Source organism: Zingiber officinale, chromosome 11B (genome assembly GCF_018446385.1).
Source record: "Zingiber officinale cultivar Zhangliang chromosome 11B, Zo_v1.1, whole genome shotgun sequence".
NCBI classification, from domain to species: domain Eukaryota; kingdom Viridiplantae; phylum Streptophyta; class Magnoliopsida; order Zingiberales; family Zingiberaceae; genus Zingiber; species Zingiber officinale.
Window position 1 is genome coordinate 3,473,828 of NC_056007.1, and position 9,243 is coordinate 3,483,070.

A 9,243-nucleotide genomic window follows, 5' to 3' on the forward strand; every position below is an offset into this window, starting at 1 on the left:
CCACGGATCGATCCAGCACTTATCGCGCGAAGCAGCAGCATCCCAATCGATCCACTGATCGATTGGGACCTCTGGATCGATCCACGGATCGATCCAAAGAGGTTCTGTTCGTGGGGACTCACCGGATAGATCGGTGGATCGATCCACTGATCGATCCAAACCTGCTGGATCAATCCACGGATCGATCCAAACCTGCTGGATCAATCCACGGATCAATCCAAACCTGCTGGATCAATCCACGGATCAATCCAAACCTTGGTTTTTGCCCAAAATCAAGCCCAAAGCCCCCTAAACCAACATCTAGTCAACCATGACTTGTTGGTACATAAGACCTAGCATCCGGTCACCCTTGGCCAGCTAGGACTCTCTCACCAAGTGTCTGGTCAATCCCTTTGACCCACTTGGACTTTTCTCTTCTTGCCAAGTATCCGGTCACTCCCTAAGACCTACTTGGACTTTTCTTCCTCGTGCCAAGTATCCGGTCAATCCCTTTGACCTACTTGGACTCTCACCAGATGTCTGGTCAACCTTGACCCATCTGGATTTCTCTTGCCTGGCTTCACTCACCAGGACTTTCCCAATTGCCTAGATTCACTCACTAGGTCTTTCACCTGGCTTCACTCACCAGGATTTTTCTCCTGCCTAGCTTCACTCACTAGGACTTCCCAATTGCCTAGCTTCACTCACTAGGTCTTTCACCTGGCTTCACTCACCAGGATTTTCCTCCTGCCTAACATCCCAGTTAGGACTTCCCAGTCAAGTATCCGGTCATCCTTGACCTACTTGACTCTTCTTCAATCAATATCTTATTGTCAAACATCTAAACCCAAACCAAGACTCAGCTTGGTCAACCAGGTCAACCTTGACCTGAGGGATGTTGCACCAACAATACTCACCTTTCAAACTTGAGCAGGACTCAATCGTGCCTAGGTACAACACAATCAAGCTCAAATTTAGGAAGGAGATCGACCATAAGTCATGGACCATGCACTACATGATCCATGACTAACCAACTTAGTTAAGTCACATTTGGTCGAGTCACTCTTAAACGAGTTATCGAACTAGGTTGATGACCTATCAAGAGCTAGTCCAATCTTTTGAGCTGCTGAGCTATTTTTACCTGTCAAGCTAGTTTGTGCTATATTATAAGTTGTCATTTCACTTTGAGTTAGAATCACTTGGTTGAACTCTCTAGTTTGATTGAGCGCTTTTAACTAAGGTCAATGGTGGTTGGTGGAGCCAGACTTAAGGTTACCCGAGCTATAGTCCGGGCCTAATTAAAGTTGTATTAATTTTACCTATTGATTCCTTGATTTTTAATTCCCAAGTAGAAAAAGAGTCTTTAGCCTGAGGATCCCTTTGGAGGACATTTGTAGTCCGGGTGAATTATAAATCATGGCTCTGCCATTGATTAGGGTCGACTGGCCACAAACATACATGATATAATTATCACTTTTCTATTATTTCTAAAGCTATCTTGCACTCTTACCTTTATGATTTTTATAGTGCAACGGTCGATATTCTCTGAATTTTATAGGTATATAAGAATTGAATCTCAGTTTCGCTGAATTTACGGATAAATTTCTCTTAAGAATACCAAGCTAATGCACCGTCCGCTGTGAGTGTTTTCCAATTTATCCTGGTAGTTAGTGGAAAATTTCTATAGGAATATACCGATCACCTCTAAAATTAATCGACATGAATTGAATATCTAATGTCAATTATAAAAAAAAATCTTTACACATATTAATCTATGCAAAGCTCACCATGTCATGCTGTAGGAAATGGAAACGTGGGAACATACCTATGTTGCTCACTACTCTTAATAGAAAATGTCAATTATACCCCTGGGTTATTTCCCTTTATAAATGGTGCATCCAAGGATCAATCGAAGAGAACAACAACGAAGGTTGTGGAGAAAGAGAGAGGAAGGAAAACATCCAAGGCGGTGGAATTTGGTTCGTGAAATTGTGGAGAACTTTCCGACTTTGGGATCGCTCTTCCGACAACAAGTTCAACAAGTCTGAACATTACATTCAGTCATCGCCGATTGCAGATCTGCGGGAGATCGCTATAATTCTTTAATTCGTTTTAATTCATGCATTTAGAAAATCAACAATGATATCAGAGCAGTGTTATTTCTAAATGTTTGAGACGAATTATGAAATGCATGTTCGAATGTTTATAATCATAACACATGTAGATTAAAATGATTCAGTTCATTTTCCTTTAATTATCTTTTGTTCATTCGTGCGATATTGATAAATATTGCTCAATTTTTTTTTGTCCAAACTGTTCCATTGTGCCAAAATCGTGACAAGGTCGCGATTACCATCGGAGCAGGGCTCGGGCCACAGGGATATGCCGGTGACGGCATGCTGTGGCCAACGATGACGTTCCGATTAGCGGGCGATGTGTTGGTGGCTGGGACAGGTAGAGAAACCGACTGGCGATATCATTGGGCCTAAAGTCGAGTCACTCCTAAACGAGTTATCGAACTAGGTTGATGATCTATTGAGAGCTAGTCCAAGCTTTTGAGCCGCTGAGCTATTTTTACCTGTCGAGCTAGTTCGAGCTATATTATAAGTTGTCTTTCACTTTGAGTTATAATCACCAGGTTGAACTCTCTAGTTTGATTGACCACTTTTAACTAGGGTCAATGGTGGAGCAAGACTTAAGGTTACTTGGGTTATAGTTCGAGGTCCAGCTAAAGTTGTTTTAATTTTACCTATTGATTCCTTAATTTTTAATTGCCAAGTAGAAAAAGAGAATCTTTAGCCCGAGGACCCCTTTGGAGGACATTTGTAGTACGGGCGAGCTATAAATAATGGCTCTACCATTGACTAGGGTCGACTGGCCAAAGTATACATGATATAATTACCACTTTTCTATGATTTCTAAAGCTATCTTATTCTCTTACCTTTATGATTTCTATAGTGCAACGATTCTCTGAATTTTATAGGTATATAAGCATTGAGTCTCAGTTTCGCTGAATTTACAGATAAATTTCTCTTAAAAATACCGGGCTAATGGACCGTCCGTTGTGAGTTATTTCTGATTTACCCTGATAGTTAATGGAAAGTTTCTATACGAAAGAACAAACCATCTTTATGTTGGAGTGTATACTAAAAGCCTAGCTTTTGGTATAAACATTTATCTAGAAATAAGAATCACATTGGTCGAATGTCTACATTTATGATAAATGTAGTTGTTCAATTAATTTATATTGTAAATGACATGGTGTGTGGTGTCACACACAGAAGATCATGTTATCAGTAGCTTATAAATTATAAACAGTAGCTCACGACCATGATGGAAAGGAACAAACCATTGGAAGGTCGTAGTGTAATTAGGTATTAGTTTATCTTGACTATATAATTACACTAGTACACTCAGAGTATATTGAGTAGGACCATTTGAGGTCGTTTCTTTTATACTGACTTTATAAAGAAACAAAGACCTCGGTTATTATGGAAGTGTGTGCTCTTAATCCTAATGTAATAACAAGCACATATATTTGATATTTATTTCTTTAATTTATCAATGGGTGAGATTTAGTTCGTTGAATCAATAAACCCGATAAGTTGGGAAATGATATCACTTATAGTGTGTGTTGTTGATTATAGAAGGAAACTGTGTCCTAGAGATACTAGGTTGATAATGTCCTCAAGAGGAGCTCATAAAGATTGTCATGTTAAACCTGCAGGTGGACTTAGTCAGACATGATAATAAGGTTGAGTGGTACTACTCTTGGATTTAGATATTAATTAAATGAGTTGTCAATAACTCACTTAATTAGTGGACATTTGATATCTTAAACACGGGAGACTAACACACTCATAATAAGAAGGAGCCCAAAATGTAATTTGGGATTGGTGCGGTAGTTCAATGATAATTCTCTAGTGGAATGAATTATCATTGATAAAATTAAGTTGTGTGTTGGCGAACACGGGATGTAATTTTATCGGAGACCAAAACCAATTCCTCCTCTCGGTCCCTATCGTAGCCTCTTATTTGTAGAAGTTTTATACCCACCTATACCCACCTTCTATACCCACTAATAAGGGTCCGGCCAAGCTATCTTGGGAACCAAGCTAGGGGCGGCCTAGGTATATTATTGGGTGGCCGCTTGAACCCAAGCTAGTGGGGCCGGCCAAATTAAATTAAAAAGGGATTTTAATTTTAGTTTTTATTATGTGGAAGAAATAATTTTTAAAGAGAATTAAAATTAAAATATCTCTCTTGTAAAAGATCTACAAAAGATTAAAGAAAGAGATTAGATCTCTTTCCTTATTTGTAGATTGATGAGTTATTTTATTTTCTCTTTAAAAATTATCCACATGTTGATAAAATTAAAATTATAGAAATTTCCTTTATCAACCATGAAGAGATTTTTAAAGAGAAATTTTATTTTTAAAATTTCTGGAAACAAATTAGGAAGTTTTAATTTGTTGATTAAAACTTGTCTAATTTATTTCCTCTAGAAGTGGCCGACCATTAGAGATTAAATTGGGAAATTTTATTTAATTTTTCTCAATTAAATCATGTCAAGGAAATTAAGGAAATTTTATTGTAATTAAATTTCTTAATTTGCCTAGGCCAAGGAATATAAAAGAAGGGGTGAGGGTGCCTTCACAAGACACAACATCTATTATTCCTCTCCCTCTTTTGTTCCTTGGTGTGGCCGGCCAACCTCTCCCTCTCTTCCTCTTGTGGTGGCCGAACCCTACCCTTCTATTGGAGCTCTTGTGGTGGCCGGATACTACTCGGAGAAGAAGAAGAAGAAGGAGAGAAAGCTAGCATCTCTTGGAACTTGGTTAGTATTTTGTTTTTCTTCCTTGGTGAAGCTTCCTCTTTGTTGGCCGAACCTAGCTAGGAGGAGAAGAAGGTGATTGGTGGTTTCTCGTCTCGGAAGATCGTTGCCCACACAACGTCCGAGGTTAGAAGAGGAATACGGTAGAAGATCAAGAGGTTTTTCTACAAGGTATAACTAGTAAATTTTATTTCCGCATCATGCTAGTTATTTATGGAAATAATACCAAATACAAGAGGCTTACGTTCTAGAATTTCGAATATGTTTTTTCGAAGTTGTGTTCTTTTGTTTCTTTCTTTTCCTTGTGATTTGATTGTTCTCTTTGGTTAACCTAAAGTTATTTTAGGAAATTAAATATTAGCTTTCTATTAAAGGTTTTGTCTAGTCGGTGGTGGTTGCTCCCATATCCAAGAAGGTCATGTGCCTCGCCACGTCAGTACTGGGAACCTTTTATGGAAATTAATATTTAATGGAATTAATAACTTAAGGAGACTTGGGTTGAACGTGTTAAGTTCCACAGGAGATCCAAGTCAAAACCTAAAAGAACAAATAGATTAAGTTTTGGATCAAACGTGTTAAGTTCCGCAGGCGATCCAAAATTTAATTTAAAAGAACACATGGTAGCTAGGAAAAGGTTCAGACCTTTGTACAAAATTTTTGTACAGTGGAACTTATAGGTTTTCCGAGTAGCAACCAACACTTTAAAATTAATTGACATAAATTGAATACCTAGTGTCAATTATAAAAAAAACTCTTTACACATATTAATCTATGCAAAGCTTAGCATGTAGTGCTTCGTCAATAATCTCACATGCTGCCCACGAATTTAGTTGAAACGGTAAGTGAATAGTAAAATTTGCACTAAGAGTGAAGGATCGAATCCCAAGGTTGGTAGGACGTAAATCCTTACACTCTGGCACAACTCATTTTCCCATCCACATTATTTCTCAATTACGTGGTTTATCTCTTTTATAATTAGGGGTGAGTATTCGGTTAAAACCGAATCGAATCGAACTGAACTGATTTTTTTTTAACAAACCTAACCGAACTGATTTTTGATAAAAACCGAATCGAACCGAACCGAATTTCAATAAAACTAAACAAATCGAACTGAACAAACCGAATAAACTGATTTTTTCCAAAAATTTGGTTTGGCTTAATAAAATTTTGGTTCGATCTAAAATTTATAGTGTAAAAAATCGATTTAGTTAAAAAATTTGGTCTATTCGATTTAACCAAATAAAAAAATTCAAAACCGAACCTGAACCGAATTAATCGATTTTTTGGAGAGAAAAAAATCGAATTTCTGAATAAATCAAACCGAATTTTTAAATTTGATCGGTTTGATCGATTTATTAAGTTTAATCGAACTTTTGCTCACCCCTACTTATAATGTTTCTCGGGTGAGTTGACGTGCAATTACATAGCCAGAGTGTCATTAGGCTCTAGCCCTGTGCAGTGGAGCAACCTAGTAATTTTTAGATGTATATATTAAGAGGAATGATACTTGCCATGACAACTCGCCGCGACACATATCCGCGACACTGTTGGCAGCCCTCGTGGCCACCTCCACCTCAGCGCTCTCTCTCCGCGACGCGAATGAAATCCACTCGGGCCAAAACTTGTTCCTCGCGTGCCCTAACAAGCCCTCCCTTGCCGTTTTCTCTTCTCCCTCCCCAGCCCTAACTTCTTTGAAATCGCCGCAGCCCCTTCTCCCTCCTCGCTGAAGCAGCAACGACACCCTCCCCAGCCCCAACTCCTTCGAAAGCGCCGCAGCCCCTTCTTCCCCCTCGCTGAAGCAACAACGACACCCTCCCCGGCCCCAACTCCTTAGAACAAGTTTTGCCCCTTCTCCCCCCTCGCTGAAGCAGCAACGACACCCTCCCCTGCTGTTTTCTCTTCTCCCTCCCCTACCCTAACTTCTTCTAAAGCGCCGCAGCCCCTTCTTCCCCTTCGCTGAAGCAACAACTGTTCTTCCTCAGCGAGGCTCGTCACCCTCAGCGTTCGAAGAAGCAGTAGCAACAAATTAAAGAGCAGTAGTTTTGAGTACTCTTTGAGGTAATCAACTTCTTCTTCTACATCTTTTCTTTCTTCAATTCGTGGTAACCAAATCTTGAGGGATTATCCAAGCAACTAGCAAGCAAATGAATCTTAGTTAATCGGTGGCACTCAACAGAATATTTAGGACAAGAATCAGACAATCAATATAGTAAAAAGGGCATGTAGAATAACAAATAAAAGGTCTTACTTGCATAAATTTCAAGAGTATCAGATCCTCTTGCATATGATCTTAGTGGTTCAGCGTCCTTAGAGTATCAGATCCTCAACAGAGGCACTAGAAATGGATAGTTCATATTTTTAGTGCTATTTCATAGGAATTCAAGAATGCTATTCTAATGCAACTTGGTAAGCCTCAATTCCTATTCTTTATGGGTGGGAAACACAACATGATCCTTTAGAACAATATGAACCAAAAGAAATTATTTTGTTAGTAGAAAGAAACTGATGATCTTGGATGTACATCAACTTCTGTTATTTGCTTGTATAACATAATAATGCAGTAGAGTTCTTATGTGGAGTGCTATTTCTTAGATCTCTGCTAAGATGTATGTGCAGTGCTATTTCTTAGATCTCTGCTAAGATGTATGTGCAGTGCTATTAAGATGATCCCTCCTAAGTTGTATGTTCAGTTTCTAAGTTGCATACTACTTTTCTCTTAATAAATGTAGGTGAAGAAATTATCATGGAAGAAGGAAAATTTGATTCAAATGAGATGAAGGATAAAATCGACCCGTCTCCATCTACCGTCGAAAAAGTCAAGCTACCTGAGATTGGAATGATATTTTCCTCTGAAGAAGAAGTTCGTACTTTTTATAATTCCTATGCTACCAATGCTGGTTTTGGTATTTCAAAATTAGGTGGTAGGAATGGAGATGATGGAAAACAAAAATATTTTTCTATTGGATGTGCCAAAAATCGTAAGAAAGTATCTCAAGCTAAAAATGTTTTACATCCTCGACCTTCTAGTAAGACAAATTGCAAAGCTAAGATTAATGTAGCTGTTCGAAATGATGGAAACTTTGTGATAACTAGTGTAGACCTTGAACATAATCATCTCTTGAGCCCTGGAAAGTCACGACAATTTAGATGTAATAAAGTATTGGATTCTTCTACGAAGAGAAAATTGGAATTAAATGATCAAGCTGGAATTACTTTAAGCAAAAGTTTTCACTCTTGTGTAGTTGAGGTTGGAGGTTATGAGAATTTATCATTTGATGAGAGAAAATGTAGAAATAATATTTCAGAAGCTAGAAGGTTGAGGCTAGGGGAAGGAGATGCTGAAGCTTTGAGTAATTATTTTTGCCACATGCAAAGTAGGAACCCAAATTTTTTTTATGTGCTGGATTTAGACGGTGAATCTCGAATAAAGAATATTTTTTGGGCAGATGCAAGATGTAGGGCTGCGTATGATTATTTTTGTGATGTCGTGACTTTTGATACAACTTATTTGACTAATAGTTATGACATGCCTTTTGCTCCATTTGTTGGGGTGAATCATCATGGGCTATCTATTCTGTTGGGATGTGGATTAATATCAAGTGAAAACTCAGCAACATTCACATGGTTGTTCAACTCGTGGTTGACATGTATGCACGAATGTGCTCCAAAGGCTATAATCACAGACCAATGTCGTGCAATGGCAATCGCAATTGAAGAGGTATTTCCGAGTTCTCATCATCGTCTATGTCTTTGGCATATTATGAAAAAACTACCAGTGAAGTTAGGCGGTCATGCTCAATACAAAATGATAAAGAAACAATTGAAGACCATTGTTTATAACTCTCTTACAGTTGATGAATGTGATGAGAATTGGTTAAAAATGATTGAGGAGTTTAAGCTGGAGAACAATGATTGGTTGAAATCTTTATATGAGGAACGGAATAGATGGGTACCGGTGTATGTTAAAGATCACTTTTGGGCTGGTATGTCCACAACTCAAAGAAGTGAAAGTATGAATGCATTTTTTGATAACTATGTTCATTCTAAAACATCTTTGAAGCAATTTGTTGAACAGTATTGATCCGGCCGTAAGAAGGGGGGACCCACTTCCTGAAGGGTCTCAGCCTGAGGACCGATGGAAGGCTGTGCGGTGGATGGCCGAGCCGAGCGGATGGGTAGGTCCGAACGGAGCTATAGATAAGCCCATCCATGGGCTCATGTTTCCGACGCCAAGGCAGGAAGACCGAAGGGCCGAGCGGGAGTCCGCTCGGCAGGGGCCAAGGGCCGAGGGGGTTGCCCGTTCGGCCAAAATAGGGGCGAGGGTATAAAGGGGGTCGAGCGGCCTATGCGCTCGACTTAGGATATGAGATGTCAGCCGAAGCATGTCTAATGATTAGGCCGTACACAAGATCGCACGATCTTGCCGTCAC

At 39.1% G+C, this 9,243-nt stretch overlaps 1 protein-coding gene across 1 annotated transcript; it reads left to right on the forward strand.

The window, feature by feature from the left end:
* Positions 1 to 7,556: 7,556 nt before the first annotated feature.
* LOC122035314 (protein FAR1-RELATED SEQUENCE 6-like) lies at positions 7,557 to 8,894 on the forward strand. The gene has a single exon (XM_042594726.1). It carries the CDS (start codon positions 7,557 to 7,559, stop codon positions 8,892 to 8,894), a length of 1,338 nt encoding a protein of 445 aa, XP_042450660.1.
* Positions 8,895 to 9,243: the final 349 nt, after the last annotated feature.